We start from the raw sequence: 18,935 nt of genomic DNA on the forward strand, positions 1-18,935 counted from the left end.
AGAGTCAAGATTCGACCAATGTGTGATCGCAAGGGTTGTCGATGTGATGAGGCCTGGGCTTCCTGCATGGATCTCGACAGCGAACTCTGTGGTTGGACGGCCAGTGCAACGACTCTAAGCGCCACAAATTTTTCGTGCACTCATGGCACTTCGCTTGACGTGGGGGCCATCATGAAAAAATCGACTCTTCAATTGCGTCGGTACCAGTCAAAGGAATATATTTCTGTTGCAAAATACAATACAAGGGAAGTTGAGATGGTTACTCTGCCAACAGAAGAGGCTTCCGAGAGTCTTTGATCACTCCAGCTTGAGCCGTCCCTGTGCCCGCCCTTTACGCAAATCATCTTGCCAACTCCTCAGGCGGGCGGGAACCTTAACCTTGTTGACACCCCATACAAGACCATAGAAGAGTGTTCGTCACAGCGGGCTGAAAAGTGGCGTCTTCCGGCAGGAGGGCTCTTGCTCTTTGGACACCAAGTACTCCGTATCAGGCGGAGAAAAACTTAAGAGATTTTATGCATGAATCTCCCGTTTGTATGTTTACCCGAGACGACCGAAGTAGTGATACAGCACAATTGCCTCCATTCGCAAGAGATACATGTCCTAGAAAATGCAGTACGCTGGAGCAATATATAGCAACTTCCTTTTAGTCTTCCAACGGTCTGTCGCTGCCTTCGGTTGTCGGTCTGTCACACGCCCATGGCAAAACGCGTTCATGGCCGTGAGCTACGAGCGGCGGCAGATGGAACAAACTTTCCTACCCCTCTTGATACCGCCCTCCCAGGGCCCTCATTGGAGGGTATGCCATGTGGACCGGGTGGCGCCAAGGGGTGCGGCCGCAAGGTCAGTCAAGGACCCGGCGCTTGCAGAAGAGACAGAATGATAGGCCAGAGTCCCAGGCTTGAAAGCAATTACTATAAATACCAAAACCTGTCAAAATGAATCGAGCCGTCCGGGCTTTCTGCTCTCGCAAAGGGCCGGGATGGTGTTGGACAGAATATTTCTCGCCTAATCATGACTTTTCCAACAGAATTCGCAAGTGCTTCAAAGCCGGCTGCGGGAAACCGACTCGTCCGGTTGGGAAGAATTGATGCGTTCCAGTCCTTGCTCTCCGAAGCGCCGAATCACCACCACCGCCCACAGGTGCCTGTAGCCATAGCGAACTCAAATTAACCGATCATTGATCAGATCATGATTCTCACCGTAAGCCGGCGCTTTACCCTGTTCAGCTAGGGGCTCCTCCTAGAGGACAGCAGAATCACTGAAGGCGTGAAGTTGGGTTGCCAAACTATGATTTGGCTGCTTGCTTAAATGAGGTGATTTCGAAAGCGAATCATCGCGTGTAGAAAGACTTGCCGACCATTTCGTTGGCCGGCACTATGCCCGGAGTGGTTTCTTCTCCGGCAGGTCTCGGTAGCCATATCGGGCAGAAACATCCCCGACGGCAGCAAATCTGCCCAGGCTAGGGTAATATCACATCATCGCTCGTTGGGCTTTCACTTATTGTGGTTTAGCAATGTTCTCAGCAGCCTAGCCTGGCTGAGGGATCTCAACGGACAAGGATCCCGTTCATCATCGCCCCAGGCCCCCAGAAGCACCCTTGACAGCTGGGCAGATCATTCGGAATCCTTCATAGCCCCCCCTTGGCTCTGCAGTCTTTCTCAGCACAGATTCACGCAGCCAGGGTCGTAGACCTTCTGTGTGATAAAATTAGGATTGGCCTTTCAACACACCCTTGCCAGGTTTGCTCGTCGCAAACTGGGGTTTGCACCACCGACGCAAATTCACGAAAACATCGATTTCAAAATCGTCTCAACATCAAGGAAAACACAAATTAAACACTCGAAATAGCTGCGAGGGCAATCGGATCACTTGATCACCGAAAGCTGACTCGACTTTGGGGTTAGCAAGGAATTTGGAATCGGCTTGCGTCTCATCGCTGCCGCAGAAGCAAGACACGACCTCCAACGGACAACTGAGACACGAACCGATCCACCAGCTTGAATATCTGAAGCTAGCCAACACCCAATTCCGACACTTCTCAGACAACCAACGTCCACTTGGAACGTACTGGCTTGCTTAACGATTTCTTTCTTGGAATTATCTTGGATACATCACAATCCCACGACAAAACAGCGCAAGTTACAACCCGTGTCTTGCTCGTCAGTTCCTTACCAACGTCATAATTTGAGACTTCAAATCGAATCTGTGGCGAATAGCGACAAGAAACAGAAGTGATATATGTTACAGAAGAGGAGCAAAAAAGACAAGGCCCTCTAGAAGCCTATGTGAACACCCAGCTCCGCAACACATGGATAGGCACAAACGCTGGCGGCAACAAACTTTCAACGCGTATCCGATCAAGGGGATTGAATTGTCCAAATTGAGCCTCGCGAAACCAAGATAGCACCGGAAAGAGAAAGCTTAGTATCCCACAGACCAATTTCCTGTGGGCATCTCTGCCGCGGAGCCCCCTCTTGGTCTCTGCGTTACCGCTTTGGTCAACGTGGAGCCACTTCGATACTCCTTTAATATTGATGCGCCAGCTTTGCTTTACACTCGAAGATAACTATTACGATCGGACCTCTTTCTCTCAGCTTATCTCATGTTATTGGCCTTTCTTTCTTTTTTTCCCTTCATATCGGGCGTTCACTCACTTAATTCCTCTCAACTTCTCTGAGCTCGCAGACCTGAGGTCCAGCGAAGCCTTTTGGTTCTTTGTTTCTATCGCCAATCTTCATCCTGTTTGCTTTTTATGGGAATCTGCGTAGGTCAGAATCATGGAGCAATCAGCGTGGAAGCGGCATTTTAGCGGTTCTAAAATTATATTTTATATCCTATTCCATGGGATGCATCTGGGAGTTTTTATTTTTGGATGGTAGGTGATGGATGCTCGCGATGCTGTGGCTTGCTGGGCCGAACAAATACAAATGCTAACAATCCTCAACAGGTATAAACAGGCTGGCGATATTCGACTTGCACCACTTAACACCCTGCAGTTTTCAGTATGGATATCCCGAGGAGCTGGTTTAGTCCTCTCCGTCGATGGCCTTCTCATCCTGCTTCCGATGTGTAGAACCCTCTTGCGCGTTGTCAGACCGAAATTTAGATGGCTGCCGCTCGATGAATCGATATGGTTCCATCGACAGGTTGCGTATTCATTGCTCTTCTTTAGCCTTCTCCATACTCTCTCTCATTATGTGAAGTGAGTCTATGACCGCAGAAATAGTTCAATTCAGAAATCCTTGTCGCTAACAGAGTACAGCTTTTTCAATGTTGAAAAGTCTCAAGTCCGTCCGGAAACTGCGGTTCAGATCCACTACACTCAAGCTGGTGGTATCACTGGGCATATCATGCTCTTGTGCATGCTATTGATGTACACCACGGCCCATGCACGTATCAGGCAACAAGCTTTTGAGACTTTTTGGTATACGCACCATCTATTTATTCCATTCATGCTAGGCCTTTACACCCATGCTACGGGCTGTTTCGTGCGAGATACCGTCGACCCCTTCTCTCCATTCGCAGGAAAAGACTTTTGGGACCATTGCATTGGTTATGAAGGGTGGAGATGGGAGCTCTGGGGTGGTGGAATCTATCTCATCGAGCGGCTCTACCGTGAAATCCGTGCTGCTCGGGAAACACAAATTACCAAAGTTGTTAGACATCCCTACGGTAAGTCTGACGTCCATAAGATCGACTTACAATTTCAAATGCTTATACATGCTGCTACAGATGCCATGGAAATTCAATTCAGCAAGCCTAGTATGAAATATAAAGCTGGGCAGTGGCTATTCATCCAGGTTCCCGACATTTCTCGAGGCCAATGGCATCCATTTACCATCACATCCTGCCCTTTTGATCCCTACATCAGTATCCACATCCGCCAGGTGGGCGATTGGACTAGAGCCCTCGGCAACCGTCTTGGTTGCGGCCCTCAACAAGCCAAAGATATAGACGGCCTCGATCCCCTCGGAATGTACGAGATTGCGGTCCAAAACGGCCAGACCATGCCGAAAATTCGCATAGATGGACCGTACGGAGCTCCAGCCGAGGACGTGTTCGACAACGAAATTGCCATTCTCATCGGTACCGGTATCGGAGTAACGCCGTGGGCTTCGATCCTCAAAAACATCTGGCATCTGCGCGCTGGACCAAATCCACCTACCCGTCTTCGCCGAGTCGAGTTCATTTGGATATGTAGAGACACTAGTTCCTTTGAATGGTTCCACGCTCTTCTCTCCTCCCTCGAATCCCAATCTGCCGCCGATTCGAGCACTGGCCAGCAGTTCTTGCGTATCCACACATACCTCACCCAGCGGTTCGACCAGGACACCGCCGCCAACATCATGCTCAATTCTGTTGGCCAACAAGTTGACCCCTTAACTGAATTGCGTACCGGTACGAAGTTCGGCCGCCCGGACTTCAAGACGTTCTTTTCGGCTATGCGAACTGGACTTGTTGATCAGTCGTATATGCCCGGTCTGGATGCCTCATTGCGAACGGATGTTGGTGTGTACTTCTGTGGGCCGAACGTTGCAGCTAAGGAGATCAAAAAGGCAGCCAAAGAGTGTACGACGAGAGAGGTGCGGTTCAGATTCTGGAAGGAACATTTCTAAACTCGAAAACGGGAGAAGAGAGGGAGGGAGAGATGGCCTGCAAAAATGGATCTATCTCGCTGTGATGTTTTCTTTTTTTTTTTTGTTTCCCCTTTCCTCGCGTATGCATTTGCCCCTGCTTCACTTTTCATGATATATGGCTCACGTCTTCATATTTGTATACTTACTCATGTCCCACCTGTAGTCTTGGTGGGAAATTCACCGATACCCGACTCTATATACATATTTTGCACCTGTCAATCAACGAAAGGATGCGTTCCTTGTTCACTCCAATATGTTCGTTGAGAGATGATCGCGGTTGGGCATCATGGCTCAAATGGAAATCAAGGTAGCAAAATGTATGTAAATATATAACTTCCAGGGCTATATAAACATAGCTAACCAGCCCATAGGCCACGATATGCCAATCGACCTGCTTCCACACATAAAGCCCTATATGGCGTATATCAATGTCTCCCTGCATGCCACCCAAAACGAGGCAGCCTTCCATAAGACCACTCCATCCGGCTCTTTAAATCCTCGTTGATACGGTATATCATCAATTTAGCGCCTTATATAGATTCCTTTGGAGTCATTCTTCGTTCCATTGCGTTCGTGATTCTACGCAGGAGAGTGTGTGTCAGCCATGGATTCTGTCCCAATGCAATATCAAGGTCAATTGGCGGTACTTGCCTCGGTCTCCTGTATCTCTCCCTTCTCCAGTATCTTCGATATGACTTCATCCTCATTCGACGTCCCAAACTCGCTTTCCAAAATCGATTTGCTCGCTCCGTCATATATTCCCTGGGCCCCTTGGCTGTCGAACCACACTTGCTTGTTAGCACCCCGAAAACTCAAGGTAAAAACACCAAAGGGCAGAGAGAGAGAGAGAAAGAGAGAACGAAAGGTGCAACTCGAACATACCGATGTGTAACATAAATCTTAAACCCATTCACCACCTGCGCTAGCGGAATTGAGCGGTCCTTCTTCCAGTTCCGCACTGCAGTAACATCCTCGACAAACACGACAAAGTTGTCGTAATCGCCCTTGTAGAAGACCTTGTACACATCGATGTTCCCGCGAGCCATTGTCAGACGCAAAGACCAAAAAGAGAGAAGGTTTCGAGTCTGCTTCTTCTGTTGCTACACAAAGGTGCTATTGAGAACTGAAGAGAGAAACACTAGGCGTGAACTCAACCGAATTGGAATAGCGGACGAAAGGGACTAGATACGATCGGTATTCAGGAAAGCAACTAGGTTAATCGAAGAAAGTATAGATATGTAATGACGTTTTTATCGCTTTGCTTGGAGTCAAAATGTTAAGGTTGAACCTCGTACTTTGTAGGCACCGAATTTTCTGGATTGAGATAGCAGGCACTCTCGTGAAGAGCCCCTTGTAGCGATATATAGGCTAGATTGGCCGAGGGATCTGCATTTTCGACATCATCCAGAAGACGGAATGTTGGCTAGCAAGGAGGGGAGTACTTGATGCCGCCATACAAACTGGCAGGTGGAGCTATGTCACCTGCAAACTCAACGACGTCATCTCTCCGCCTTCGTCATCGCCCAAACTCGCATAATCTACTCCGTACGCTCCCCGGAGTGCTTCTTGTCCCAACGACGCTAGATTTTACGATGAGCTCAAACCTAGAACAAGCAATTGATAACCGATAAAATCTCCGTCTGCTTTTTGCGGCTTTACTTATTCTCTATGCATCTCAGCTTTTTAAATCTTAACCTCAAAAGTCAATCTAGGCAATGCGATCGTTTCAACGTGCCGGGCAGTTTCCATCTCATCACGTCCACTTGGGAACTCAAGGAGGACCCTTTTACACCTAATCCGCGTTAGATGGTTCTCAGCCGGGGGTTTTCTAAACGCTTTTGTGAGCGTGAGAGTAGAAAGAAACGGTATGAATTATCATATCAAGCCTCCACCGAGTTGGATCGTCGTGACTTGCCGGGGGAGCTGGATTTAAACAAGGCTACACTTAGCCGTTTGCGGAGACTCTGTCTACTTCCCTTATATCGAACCTCGCTCGGAGCTTCACCAATGGCCCGCTGCACCAAGTTTGAGTGCTTCTTGCGAAGTGACATAAACCCTCTTCTCTGAGTGCTCGGCGCATCCATCGCCGCCTTTTGGAGGCCAGTTTTGTCGTCTCCTTGGCCTTGACCAGTCTCTTTGGTAGGGCTACTGTTGATAGAATCTTCGTCTTTAGCCTCCATTTTGTGATTCTCGGATTTTGGGATAGAAAATTGTTCGACACTATTGTTCTTTATCGATATACGGTTACTATTAGTGCGCCGCGCAAATTGCGGCAAACTTGTGAACTTTCCCATCAAGACGTCCGTTGATGTTCGCATAAAAGACTCCCCTATTCCCAATGGCATTCCGGGATACGGGACGACATCGCGAGTCCAGATGTCTACAAGGCGCTTCTCCATTTTGACCCTTTTTTGTCTCTTTGGTGCGAGTACGATATCTCGACGGGAGTTTTGCACAGACTGTGACCTCCCTAATGGAGGACGAGTAGCTTGGTTTGTAGGTAGAGCAGTAGTTCCCTTAATATGAATGGGCAGGTAATCTGGACTGCCAGTTGTGATCAAAGTGCCATGGATAGAGCTGCGTCGCGCAACGCTCAGCAAACGACCATTCAGTATCACAGCCTGTAGAGGCTTCAGAGCAAAATAAATGAATGAATTCCGCGCCGGCTGTCCGACGGTCTCCGACCGGGCTTCCTGTTCAGGGTTGATCTGAATTATTAGGTTCCGAAGCCATTCTGTCTCTTCCTTCTCCGAGCAAGCACTGAAAATCAATTCGACAAGGCTATGTTCGAAGGTGAATATGAGCTTCCAGGAATAGGGAGTACCAGAGCAATGCAAGCCTATCTTAAGTCAGCACCCACATAGCGTTAGCCATCCATTCGAAGGGATTGCACCTATTCCATTCGCAGGCTCCTCTAGTCTTGACCCACGGATATGAATGATGGCCATAACCCTGAATTTTTCGCGATCACTACTTGACGTGGCGAGAAGAATATAAGAGTCAAACAAAGCGCACACCATATAGCTCCCAGACACGGTTTCCCCGATTTGGTAAGCAACATGCAGAACACCGCATACTTTCAGTGGCCCGTACGTCTTGAGGATATCATGGTAGTCCTGGAGACATATGTTAACAACTGATTTAGTTTTAGCTCGTAAATTATACCCTACCTGGCTCGAGGGAAATTCAAGCCTTTTTTGGAGCTCCATTGTCTTTCTATAGCGGTCTATGGCGATAGGATCGTCGGAGCCGCTGTTCACCTCTTGAGCAACATTTACTGTTTCTTGGTGTGCTTGTCGAAGCGTTTCGTGTGTTACAAGGCACTGGGTTGCCGGAGTACACTTCATCAAGTCTGTTAGAAAGAGCTGGTACTTGCAGAGTCTCTGAACCGGCTGTTGTGAACGGCATTAGCATGTCTTCTCGTGATTGCTATCAGTGGAGTTGCAAACCTGTATCAAAAGATCGCTAATAGTGCGAGCATGGTTTGCGTACTTCTCACGTGAGCTGAAGGGCTGAACAGTCCGGAATAATGCTTCTAGTCCCTGGTCATACGCTTGCCAGTTCTGTTTTGTCTGGCGTAGTTGATCGATCTCACTTTGCACCGACGGGTACTTCATGAGATATTCTTTATAGACGAGAAATCCTGGCAGCTGTAACCATTTTACAGGTTAGCAAAGGAGATATCTCACGTTCCATGATGCTCCGGTTATAGACTTACATGTGCCTTTAAGATGCATGCTACGTCCGCTGCCTCTTTCGGTGTAGCCATAAGAACAGTTGGTGATCGGATACGTGGGCTTGCTTGCCAACGAAGTTTTTTCGGAGCCAGAAATATGCTATCCGCCCCAATTGTGGATGGGTTTGGGTCGTTTTCGTTTGCATATTTCATTCGGCGGGTCGGACCTCGTGTATTGAGGTTTGCATTCGATGTAGAAACAGTTGGACGGTTCCGAAGGCTGGCTAGTAGTCGTTCATGGAATGTAATGAGCTTGTCGACGCTTTGGTGAACTCCGGATGGAGCTATAAGGACCAATGAGAGACCCTAAAGAAGCGTCAGTAGAAACAGGAAAATTTCACTACTTATATATGCCTTTTTTTTTTTAAGAAGAAGTCCAACCTGTGATAGATTCTTGAGGATAGAGATGTACGATACTTCAGTATCAATCAGCTCTTGAATGATCCGGTATCTTTGAATGGCGTGGCGCCACGCCGCTTCATCAAAGGGAGGAGTTGATCCAAGCCTGTTGCTGTCAATAGATTTTCGGGGGTCAGAACCGGAAAAGGTGCTGCTGCGATGGTGGCTGCTTGTTTGAGTATTCGACCTGCCTCGATTCAAGATACTCAGGCTAGCCAGACTCATGCTCGCCGTTTTCACACTGTGAAGGAACGAGGAAGATGTCACGAACGAAGCATCATCACCACTGATTCGCTCTTTAGGGAACATGCGATAGCTGTCATCTAGCCCCTCATCTTCTGGCCAGTCTGTCACAAAGCGTGATGGACCCTGTGGAAGACTTGCTTTGCTGCTTCGAATGCTCCTGATCCATTCTCTGAAGCTGTGAGTCGACGGAGTCTCTGAGATGGCTTTAGTCGCTTCAGGCGAGTACGCGTACTCTTCAAGTGTCTCCAAAAGCGCTTCATCTGGATAGTTCTCCAGGATGAAGTTGTGCAGTGTCCTATCCTCTGTGATTGAGCTCATTGTGTCTGACAAGTCCAGCCAGACCATAGATGAAGAGGAATCCAGTAAAGAAGAAAGAAAAGAAAGCAAATAAATAGGAGAAAGAGGAGAAGTTCCGCCTTTTCTCACGCCCATAGCATCGTGGGCCCGCGTAACACCCAAATTGTGGAAAGAGCAACAGAGGCTCGGCGATGAGTAAGGGAGCAGCAACGCAAGTAGCGACGTGCGTAGAGAAACTATTCTTCACATCCTCATGCTTGCACTTCTTTTTCCTTCAGGGGGTCTGCGCATCGGATACTACATTGTTATGTGCCCCCAAGTGCAAATGCGGTCCTGAATCCAACTCCCCATGGATAACCAAATAGGGATGCAAAATATCAAACAATAGGATCCCAAGCAAAGCTCAGGCAGTGAGTATTGCTGTGCATTGGATATTGTGAAGAAGGGAAGAAAGGGATTTGATAATGATATGTTGCGGGCAAGCAAAACCTTCATGCCTGCGAGTAACCTATTGTGGTTAATTTCTAACGATTACCAGTTTAAAGGGCATCTACAGTTAGCCCAGATTCTCTCCATTCTCCCCATCGATGAGAGAAAGCTTTAAAGTTAGCCCGCTCGAGTGATTTGTGGTCCTCCACAAGCATGGGGAGGTGTCTGGCATCAAAGTTGGAGAACCGGCAATTCACCCAAATAGACATTCCCAATGGCCGGCCTTGAGAGCTAGAGGACGTTCTCCATGCAAAAGAGTCACCAGGAGTGCTTGCCTCATTCATAGGTGGAACTCTAAACGGCCGTTGATTCGGTGTATGTTGTTGTCGGTCTCGGCAGCACCTTGGAATTCGGGGCATAAGATCAAATTCATCCATCCCAAGACAGTTTATCATGCCCAAAATGCTGCCCCCAAAAGAGATATACGAAATCTCCAACAGCTACTGTGGAATCATCAACCTTTTCAAGGAGGCTTGCGTTCTTGGGGCATTTTTACCTGGGAATCGTGTAAAAAATCTCTTTACCGGGTTTTTATTCTCTCTGTTTAGTCGTTGCTGACATTTCACAACTTGGGCTATTATGAGCCCTTCCGCCTTTCCGCGGAAATTCAGATGAGATAGGCCATTGGAAGTGTGTGGTGGCTGGAAGAGAATGGCCCGTTGCATCAGGGTTGATATCTTTCACATAACCGTTGCCATATAGGGTGACGCTCCGGAAACCCAGAAACATCGCAGGATGCACCCAAGCCACCGAACGCGCCTTGGCGATATAAAGAAACCTTTCTGGTAAAGTTCCGCGAAACGATGTTGTTTCGACCGCTCGGTCTGGAGTAGTTAACTGGCTGTTCCTTGGCAGCACACAACGGTTGAGTCAGCAAGCCAATCGGGGGACGCGTTCGAAGAAAAGCAGCTAACTGAGCGGCGGGGGGGCAGCCACACTTATGTCATCATCTCCAACTGCTCAGCAAGCAGAGAGTTGGCTTTGGGACTACTCCGTAGGACAGGAGTGTTTCCGCTTTTAATCCTTGTCATGACTTCTACTCGTTTGACATGCTAGATCTCTGACATGGGAATGCCAATGGATGACATCCACGCTCCCACGGTGCCGTCCGGCCCCGTCTCCCGCCTGGGAGCAGAGCGAGATATATCGAAGATGAGCATGCACGAGCTCTTCAAAGAAAAGGAACAGCTTGAAGTCGAACTAAAGGTCCTTAGTGAGGTTTTGCAGTCTGTAAGGATATTATTCTGTGATCCATGGAGGAGCAAAATGTTGGCTGACATCTCCTTTGTTTCTAGCATGGAGTGAACATGGAAACTCCTTTAACCACATTTGACGGATATCCAAGAGATGATCTTGACATTGCTCAGAGTATGTTGGTATCGGCTTCTGGTCATGTGTCTCTAGAAAAAATTGTCTGATGGTCTCGTCAATTACCAGTACGAACGACCAGGGCGCGGATTATCTATCTTCGGAACGACCACAAAGCAGTGATGGCAAAGATTGAACAAGTGGTACACGCGTATTTTGCAGATATGAGAGAGCGCGAAGCCGGCGGTGAAGCGCCCGAATCCTCGCGTGTGCCACCTGTTGGCCCAGAATTTTCAGAAGAGACGCCGTCGAACCAGAATGGGTTGGCAGAAACGCCTTTTGCTAGAGTCAACAGTGTGGCAGAAGGTAGCCCGGCCGCAGAGGCGGGCATGAAAGTCGGTGATAAAATACGCGGCTTTGGGACTGTTAACTGGATGAACCATCAAGACCTCCGAAAGATTTCGGAGGTGGTTCAAAACAGCGAAGATGTGGGGAGCGGCTTTGATATCAACACATGCACACAAGCATTTGCTAACATCTTCATAGATTCCAATAATTGTCAGAGTCACAAGAAGTAGTGACTCTGGTCAAGGGCCCACCAACCTCAGTTTACGACTGACCCCTCGCCGTCATTGGGGAGGACGCGGTTTACTCGGATGTCATCTCGTTCCATTATGAACGGCACCATTCCTTTCCATTAAATTTATGGCTGGCTGTGCGAAGGATCGCAGATTACGTTGAAACTTCTCCAATGTGTCATCATGGCCGCATGCTCTATTATATCAAGTGATTTCTCAACATGACTAGGACATTTAGGGAAGAGTTGGAGCCATTCCGCACGCAGTTTACTGGCGACCTCCAAGGCTTCCAAGCCAATGATGGCGAGAGGATGGCGAATCGACGCCCAGCCTTGAAGCAAGCTCATGCTTCCATACTAGCATTCGGCTGTGCAAGGCTGCCGCGGAGATGTTTTTCTGACTCGTAGCCTGTAGCGACCAAGTTATGTAGCAGAGTGTATTTTCCATTTACTCGACGGAGTATTTCTCTGTCAAATTAGCGAAGATTAGCGATAAAATGAAGCGCTCAAGATTCCCATTACCCCACCCCCCCTTTTTAAACAACCCAAACCAAATCCTTCAGCCGCCTCACCGCTTTCGTTCTGCATTAGAGCTGAGTCAGCATCCCACATTGCCAAGCCATTACTCACGTGACCACAACAGCCCACCCGAAAAGTTGTTTTTGTTTGGCTGCTGCGAGCCGCTGCCTCAGCGAGTTACTCCTCCAACTGCCTGATAAAATTCCATCACCAGCCCAAATATCCATCATCACCGAACAACCCCCCTTCTCGCTAGCTTCAAGCATTCTGTCCATCCTCCTCCCCGTCACATCCAAGCAACAAGCCCAGGTTAAGTCTAAGCGCTTATTTTACCTGAGCTCTGTAGATAGCCTTCTTGCAATTTCACTTTTCTTTTTTTTTTCTTCATACTAATCTCACATACTTACCACCATGGCTGCCCAACCCCAACAAGGTCCACCTGCATTCAAACTCGTGCTTGTCGGTGATGGCGGTACTGGAAAGGTATGATACCACTGCGTGGACGCGTTGAGCATCCCTTTCTCTTTCTCTTTGGATGTTAATGCTGTGCGGGCAGCCGACTGCCGACTGCCCCTCGTTGGCCACCCCGTATCTTATACCCCACAAATTCTTTTCCTGGCACTAAAAAAAAAAAAGAGAGCGATGTTGCTGACTGCTATAATTCATCCTGCAGACTACCTTCGTCAAGCGCCATCTCACTGGTGAATTCGAAAAGAAGTATATAGCCACGCTTGGTGTCGAAGTCCACCCTCTCGACTTCACCACGGTGCGTCATAGCCTCGGCTTCTGTCGTGTGTCCAGTTCCGAAGAGTCCTTTCTAACGGCATGAACAGAATTTGGGTCCTATTCGGTTCGATGTGTGGGATACTGCCGGTCAAGAGAAGTTCGGTGGTCTTAGAGATGGATACTATATCAACGGCCAGTGTGGTATCATCATGTTTGATGTTACCTCCCGCATCACCTACAAGAACGTTCCATCCTGGCACCGTAAGTTTATCTCCCGGTTGTATTTTCAACCTAGGCCAGAAACTAACCCACATCACAGGTGACCTCACTCGTGTCTGCGAAAACATTCCCATCGTCCTTTGCGGAAACAAGGTTGACGTCAAGGAACGCAAGGTGAAGGCCAAGACCATCACCTTCCATCGCAAGAAGAACCTCCAATACTACGATATCTCTGCCAAGTCCAACTACAACTTCGAGAAGCCATTCTTGTGGCTTGCCAGAAAACTTGTTGGCAACCAGACGTTGGTGAGTTTCTGTTCCAACCCATATTGCCCCAGGTCAGAGAGGCTAATATCATATGCAGGAATTCGTCGCTCCGCCAGCCCTTGCTCCCCCAGAAGTCCAGGTCGACCACGACCTTCTCGAACAACAACGCCTGGAGATGGAGCACGCTGCCCAGATGCCTCTTCCAGATGAAGAGGATGGTGATCTGTAAATTGCTTATTATATGGTAATGGTTGAATTTTCGGAGAGTGGAAGGAAAGGGGCAAAGTTTCTGTTGCAATCAAAAATCATGAAAAAATACAAAAGATGATCCACAATATTGCTGCAGAGTTTTTTTCTTCCCAATATCACGAGAAATATTTTAGACGGGGGGATGCGAAAAAAAAAAAAGGAACCCATCACACCCTATTTGACTTAATGGATCTATGGATTTTTATGAGAATGACAACAGGAAAGAATATTTGAATATTACATGCCCAACTGACATTATGGGAGGTTTGCTGTGCTCCTTTTTTTCTCTTTTCTTTTCTTTCTTTCTTGGATAGCATGATGAGGGTTTCCTATCCTTTCATTTATTTTCTTCCTTCTATTCCGGATGGATTAACCACAAGTAATTGGAGCACGGTAGTAAAGTTGAAAATAATAATGGTTTTTCCAAAGCATTGGAAAAAAAAGCGAAGCAGAGTGAAGTCTTATTTTGGAGTTTTCGATTGGTGTTTCTTATCGCGCAAGGCGAATAAAATACCCACAAATAGGGCTGGAACTTGGCTTCGTGACGCCAGGGCCTTTTTCTTTTTTTTTTTTTTAAGCTATGTACTAGAAATTGCTGAGCGGGAGCAAGGGTGCGGAGCCTGGTGCTGACGTGCATATCCTTTGAGCCACTACCACCACCGCGCCGCCACCCCCCTGCCCCGGCGGATTCTATATTTGTTGTCTTTCAAAGAATAGCAGTGGAACAAGGACTTAAAAAGTACGCTATACAAACCGAATCCATTGACAAGTATCCTCGCTACCCATGTCGATACCTACACACCTTAAGCATGTATGCACCTATCTATGGATAGTGGGCAAAAGCCTAAAAAGAAGATTGGGAAGATTGTAGACGTAGAAAAATAAACAAACCAATAAGAGCAGCATTTGCGCAAGATTTTCTTTTTTCTTTTTCTTTTTCTTTTTTTTTTTTTTGTTAAAAGAGCAAAACCTAGATAGCCTCCTCCGTCCGCCACCGGGTGTGTTGTGTGCATGAGGCCATACCCTTGGTAAACGCCCTCCGTCCTGCCTGTTCCTGGTGCCGTGTAATGAGAAGATCCGAGGACTTGGTGCTATGAGAATAAAGAAATTTCAATATAAAGGGGTCGTTGGAGGAAAGCACGGGAAAACACATTAAAACAAAGTGCATGCGATCTTCGAGGAGTGACCGAGAAACCTCTAGCTCGGGGAGCATGCAGTGCACCAAAGAGCAAACTGCCGCCCATAACCCGGAAGTGTATCGAAAAAAGAAAAGCCCGAGCATCTTAAGATTCAAGACGTAATATGTATGGACAAAGGGATAGAACTGGAACATGAAAGAGGCGTTGCGGTCTAAGATGGGTTGATAAAACCAGATAAACATGGCTGCAAGTACTTGGCTACTCTTGAAGACGTTTTCAGGCGGAGGTGGAGCAGGGAATCAGTTGGAAGAGACGTGTAGAAATATCGTCGTCTTTTCTTTAAAATAAGAAAGTTGAGATCAGGAGAATCTATTGTCGTCGAGAAGAGATACCCTAAGAAAGTCAGTATCACAGCCGAGAAAATCCGGCCAAAGTACGTCCGAGGTTAGACATACAAATAAAAAGGCAAGCTCTCGGGTTCCCAGACGGCCAAGATTTTGGCTAGCTCTTTCATCCAAAGCGTTTTCAATCAATTCCCTCTTCTTTTCTTGTAGTTCAAGAATACGATCTTCAACAGTGTCTCGCACAAGGATCCGATGAACCATGACTGGTCGAATTTGTCCAATGCGATGAGCTCGATCAATTGCCTGCTCTTCAATGTACGGATTCCAGAAGGGATCAAAGATAATGACTTGAGAAGCCGCCACCAAATTCAGCCCAGCATTGCCCGCTTTGAGAGAAACGAGCATTATTTTGCAGTTCTCATTGTCGGAAAATTCTAGCACCGCTTCATTTCGCTGAATAGGACTCATGCTGCCATCGTATCGCCTGTAATGCCAACCCTCCCTCATAATTGGCACTTCCAACAGGTCGAGCAAAGTAGTGAATTGGCTGAAGATAATAGTTTTCTCGCCATTGTTACAACTCTCGATTTCACGTAGGATTTCAAGTGCTTTGTCGATCTTAGAGCTTGTTTGCCAGGATTTTTCTAAGCGCCGTATATATCTCCTTTTGGCCTTGGCATTCTTCATAGATTCCTTCTTCAATGTAGCCAAATTTTTCTTGCCAGTTTTCTTGTCAGTGTTTCTGACAGATTTAGTATTGCGCTTTCTTTTTTTGCCTCTGGGGCGCTCTGCATCAGTATCATCGTCGACAATGAAGCTATTTAAGCTATCAGTATCCGAGTCATCCTCACTGTCAATATCATCATGGTCACTACGAGCATCAGCCTCATCCGTGTTGTCGCCAGTGACATGGACTTTCCGGAACGATAAGTTGTCGGTGATCTTTTTCGGATCGATCCTGGCACGGCAATTCGGACACTTGATCTCGACTGTTCCGTCGTTGCCTTGGGCCACGCCTTGGGACGGGTCCGATATCCGCGCAAAGCACTCTGCGCAAATATTGTGTCCGCAAGGAAAGAAAATGATTGCATTCTCCACGGCATCAATACAAACTGGACATTCGGAATCCTCGTTCTCCTTCAAACGTGCAACAACGTCAGGACCGAGTAATTTGGCGTTGGCTTTCAAATCAACACCACAGAGGTTGACATGACTGTCATCACTGAAGAGCTGTATCAAGTGTGGATGGCAGCAGGCCTGGCGAAGTCGAAGCAGCATCACAAGGACGTTAGAGTAGTGTTTTCCAACCGTACCATTATCAAGGTACCTGTTGAACTGGTTTTGAGTTTTTTGCTCAAGGGATTGATAGAAGGTGTTTTCATCTTCACTAAAAACAGTATGGACCTTTTCAGTCGTTCTTGATGGCAATTGCAAAATGGGCTTGCCGTCAATCTTTGATGCTTTAGTTCTACGAAGCAAAATAGCTTTCAATAAGGCTTGTAGCTTTTGCATGGCTTGTTTCTGGGTTCTATCGTGGAAAGTCTTTAGCGGGCGAGTAAATGTCTGCAAAGGTATCAGTATCAGGTATCAGGACAATGAATATCAACATTAAGCAACCTACAGCATCAAAAGTTTCCGATTTGTTGTAGGGCCCGATTCGAAGAAATCGAATCAAAGAATAAAGCTCTGTAACGTTGTTCATCATTGGAGTTCCACTCATACACCATCTATAAGTGGATCTAATGGCATAGCAAGCTCGAGCAGATTTGGTGTTCTTGTTTTTGATGCATTGAGCTTCATCGATTATAACACGGTACCATTTAGAACGCTCTCCAAGGACAGGCAATTGCTTAGCGAGTGGGTGACTCTCGCGCAGAGAAGGATTCTCATTTGCAAATTGGTCAAACTCCTCCTTGCGCTTGAACTCTGAAGACAGTGTACCAAAAGATGTCAATACGACATCGTATTTCTTTAATCTTAAGAAAGGGGTAGTTCTTTTGTCTCCATGGAGGATATAAACTGAAAGTTGGTGTCTTCCACTTTTCAGTTTCTGTTCAATCTCTCTTTTCCATTGGTGCATCAGGGAGACGGGAGCAACTACTAGGGTAGTTTTTCGCTCAGGATCCGTCGAGGGCCGCGATACAATGAGTGCCAATGCCTGGATGGTCTTTCCAAGGCCCATGTCATCAGCTAGTATACCTCCTTTATTGGAGCCTTCTTCCATTGCTTTCATCCACGCTAGACCGTATTTCTGATGGTCCATTAGCGTGTACTTCATAGCTTCAGGCGTACTTTCACCGTTACACTTGAGATCTTTGTCTGGGCGGATATTCTCTAGAAGGTTTTGCAATTCCTTTTTCATTTCAGTGTGGTCGGAGGCACCGTCATAACTGGGCACTGACGATCTATATGGAAGTCTCAGTCAGCAATCGGGAAAGCAGGTAAAGTAGGCTAAAAACGAAAGGCAACATTCAAGTGGCCTCACCCTAGGCGGTTGAACAGATCGCTCGAAACATTTGGCCAATCCGGCGGTGCCGTCTGGGAGAATTTGGCAGAGTCATGGCTATCCAACGAGTATGGGTTATGGATAGTTGTAGAACTAGGAAAGGCTCCAGGCATTTGAGCGTATTGTCGATACCTTTCAACCGTGGATGCCATGCTCGGGGAAACACCGTGCGTGGGTGAGGAACCAGTGAGGTCGCAGACTTGCTGGTGTGGTTGGAGGTGATGATGGTTGTAATGCATCATGCCATGACTCAATGACGTCGCATTGTAGTGATCTAGTCGAGTTTCCTGGTTGATTGAAGAAGTGAGGTCGATGATATCCAGGTGAACGTCAGCAGCAGTCCGAACCGCGGGGTTTCGAGGTCTATGACTGACGATCGGCTGTTGTTCCCTTGAATGAGGCGATAGGGACGTGAAGGGAATAATCGGCCGCGGTGGAAAATGCTGCAGATCCCTTGTTGACTGGACTGGAGGACGACTGGGCGACGGTTGTGGTGGGGACTCTGGTTCGTACAGGCTCTCTTGGAGAGCTCTGGCTAGAGCTTCATCACGGCGTTCTTGATCTCTGCGCTTCTCAAGCCACCGTTCTGCTTCAAATGCCTCCCGCTCAATTGTCAAAAGGTCCTCATCTTCAGATAATCCCAGCTCATGGAGCAGGTTACTCCGCTCCCTCCCGGCTGAGTTCATCTTCACTTGTCTTTAGTTGGGCTTGTCGCTCAGCCTTTTTTGAGGCCTGGGATGTGATTCTGAAACCTGGTAGGGTTATTCTGCTCAATCAACAACACCCTGGGTTCTTACTTGATGCTTAGATTGCAGTACGGGTCGCCACATCATTGCCTTGTGCCCATCAGGGTGTTGCCGGAGCGGCCAAAGGTGAGCTCTCAACAGGCTTCAGCCGCGCGATATCGGAATGCGTCAGGGGTTCGCGCGTCCCATACTATCGATTAGGCTCCACCGCGGATATACTAACCGTTAAAGGTCTAGCCGGTCTTGGCAGAAGCTTAGTAATTGGATCTAGCTAATCCGGAATAGGAATGGATTGCTTGGGAATTTCACGTCCGTCAAACCCTAGAGATCGCGCCAGTGAAGTAACCAGTAGCATCCAAAATCTGATGGATGACTGCTGGACGGAGTAGATCGGCATCTTCTTTCTTATCTCCATTTTCTCCTCCTTATTAACTCCCTTTGCCTTGTTTTCATCTCCCTCATTCACTCCTCTGTGGATGCTGACAAGAAGGACGAGTGCATCATAGGGAAAAGCACGTCCCTATTTCC

General features: G+C 47.5%; 7 protein-coding genes across 7 annotated transcripts; 4 read left to right on the forward strand and 3 right to left on the reverse strand.

Annotated features, from left to right (window-relative positions):
• The first annotated feature begins 2,765 nt into the window (after window positions 1-2,765).
• D8B26_007294 (uncharacterized protein) lies at window positions 2,766-4,893 on the forward strand. The gene is made up of 4 exons (XM_066125491.1): window positions 2,766-2,878; window positions 2,951-3,205; window positions 3,266-3,675; window positions 3,736-4,893. The coding sequence occupies exons 1-4, from the start codon at window positions 2,781-2,783 to the stop codon at window positions 4,617-4,619; spliced, it is 1,647 nt and encodes a 548-aa protein (XP_065981574.1). The 5' UTR covers window positions 2,766-2,780; the 3' UTR covers window positions 4,620-4,893.
• An 11-nt stretch (window positions 4,894-4,904) lies between these two features.
• Window positions 4,905-5,686, reverse strand: D8B26_007296 (uncharacterized protein; the record flags this gene model as incomplete). The annotated part of the gene is made up of 3 exons (XM_003072115.2): window positions 4,905-5,219; window positions 5,292-5,415; window positions 5,523-5,686. The coding sequence occupies 3 exons, from the start codon at window positions 5,684-5,686 to the stop codon at window positions 5,163-5,165; spliced, it is 345 nt and encodes a 114-aa protein (XP_003072161.1). The 3' UTR covers window positions 4,905-5,162.
• Window positions 4,927-5,145, forward strand: D8B26_007295 (uncharacterized protein; the record flags this gene model as incomplete). Its single annotated transcript, XM_066125492.1, has 2 exons — window positions 4,927-4,957; window positions 5,012-5,145. The coding sequence occupies 2 exons, from the start codon at window positions 4,927-4,929 to the stop codon at window positions 5,143-5,145; spliced, it is 165 nt and encodes a 54-aa protein (XP_065981575.1).
• An 834-nt stretch (window positions 5,687-6,520) lies between the features above and the next one.
• On the reverse strand, window positions 6,521-9,339 carry D8B26_007297 (uncharacterized protein; the record flags this gene model as incomplete). Its single annotated transcript, XM_066125493.1, has 5 exons — window positions 6,521-7,479; window positions 7,570-8,032; window positions 8,090-8,290; window positions 8,359-8,682; window positions 8,758-9,339. 5 exons carry the CDS (start codon window positions 9,337-9,339, stop codon window positions 6,521-6,523), a joined length of 2,529 nt encoding a protein of 842 aa, XP_065981576.1.
• Window positions 9,340-10,697: 1,358 nt separating this feature from the next.
• NAS2 (putative 26S proteasome regulatory subunit) lies at window positions 10,698-12,219 on the forward strand. Its single transcript, XM_003072117.2, has 4 exons — window positions 10,698-11,037; window positions 11,103-11,175; window positions 11,245-11,603; window positions 11,662-12,219. Exons 1-4 carry the CDS (start codon window positions 10,873-10,875, stop codon window positions 11,791-11,793), a joined length of 729 nt encoding a protein of 242 aa, XP_003072163.2. The 5' UTR covers window positions 10,698-10,872; the 3' UTR covers window positions 11,794-12,219.
• A 202-nt stretch (window positions 12,220-12,421) lies between these two features.
• Window positions 12,422-14,124, forward strand: GSP1 (GTP-binding nuclear protein gsp1/Ran). The gene is made up of 5 exons (XM_003072118.2): window positions 12,422-12,694; window positions 12,885-12,977; window positions 13,045-13,198; window positions 13,257-13,462; window positions 13,521-14,124. The coding sequence occupies exons 1-5, from the start codon at window positions 12,623-12,625 to the stop codon at window positions 13,650-13,652; spliced, it is 657 nt and encodes a 218-aa protein (XP_003072164.1). The 5' UTR covers window positions 12,422-12,622; the 3' UTR covers window positions 13,653-14,124.
• A 70-nt stretch (window positions 14,125-14,194) lies between these two features.
• Window positions 14,195-18,556, reverse strand: D8B26_007300 (uncharacterized protein). Its single transcript, XM_003072119.2, has 4 exons — window positions 17,641-18,556; window positions 16,777-17,560; window positions 15,267-16,718; window positions 14,195-15,204 (listed from the first exon to the last, which is right to left on the reverse strand). Exons 1-4 carry the CDS (start codon window positions 18,345-18,347, stop codon window positions 15,181-15,183), a joined length of 2,967 nt encoding a protein of 988 aa, XP_003072165.1. The 5' UTR covers window positions 18,348-18,556; the 3' UTR covers window positions 14,195-15,180.
• Window positions 18,557-18,935: the final 379 nt, after the last annotated feature.

The sequence above is a fragment of the Coccidioides posadasii genome, chromosome 4 (genome assembly GCF_018416015.2).
Source record: "Coccidioides posadasii str. Silveira chromosome 4, complete sequence".
In the NCBI taxonomy this organism is placed as follows: domain Eukaryota; kingdom Fungi; phylum Ascomycota; class Eurotiomycetes; order Onygenales; family Onygenaceae; genus Coccidioides; species Coccidioides posadasii.

Coding starts and splice junctions, on each gene's coding strand:
- D8B26_007294 (XM_066125491.1), top strand. CDS start 2,781: ATGGAGCAATCAGCGTGGAAGCGGCATTTTAGCGGTTCTAAAATTATA. Junction 2,879..2,950: donor GGAGTTTTTATTTTTGGATG/GTAGGTGATGGA, acceptor AATCCTCAACAG/GTATAAACAGGCTGGCGATA. Junction 3,676..3,735: donor AGTTGTTAGACATCCCTACG/GTAAGTCTGACG, acceptor ATGCTGCTACAG/ATGCCATGGAAATTCAATTC.
- NAS2 (XM_003072117.2), top strand. CDS start 10,873: ATGGGAATGCCAATGGATGACATCCACGCTCCCACGGTGCCGTCCGGC. Junction 11,038..11,102: donor TTAGTGAGGTTTTGCAGTCT/GTAAGGATATTA, acceptor CTTTGTTTCTAG/CATGGAGTGAACATGGAAAC. Junction 11,604..11,661: donor TGGTTCAAAACAGCGAAGAT/GTGGGGAGCGGC, acceptor ACATCTTCATAG/ATTCCAATAATTGTCAGAGT.
- GSP1 (XM_003072118.2), top strand. CDS start 12,623: ATGGCTGCCCAACCCCAACAAGGTCCACCTGCATTCAAACTCGTGCTT. Junction 13,199..13,256: donor GAACGTTCCATCCTGGCACC/GTAAGTTTATCT, acceptor CCCACATCACAG/GTGACCTCACTCGTGTCTGC. Junction 13,463..13,520: donor TTGTTGGCAACCAGACGTTG/GTGAGTTTCTGT, acceptor TATCATATGCAG/GAATTCGTCGCTCCGCCAGC.
- D8B26_007300 (XM_003072119.2), bottom strand. CDS start 18,347: ATGAACTCAGCCGGGAGGGAGCGGAGTAACCTGCTCCATGAGCTGGGA. Junction 17,561..17,640: donor GATCTGTTCAACCGCCTAGG/GTGAGGCCACTT, acceptor ACTTCCATATAG/ATCGTCAGTGCCCAGTTATG. Junction 16,719..16,776: donor AATCGGAAACTTTTGATGCT/GTAGGTTGCTTA, acceptor ATACCTTTGCAG/ACATTTACTCGCCCGCTAAA.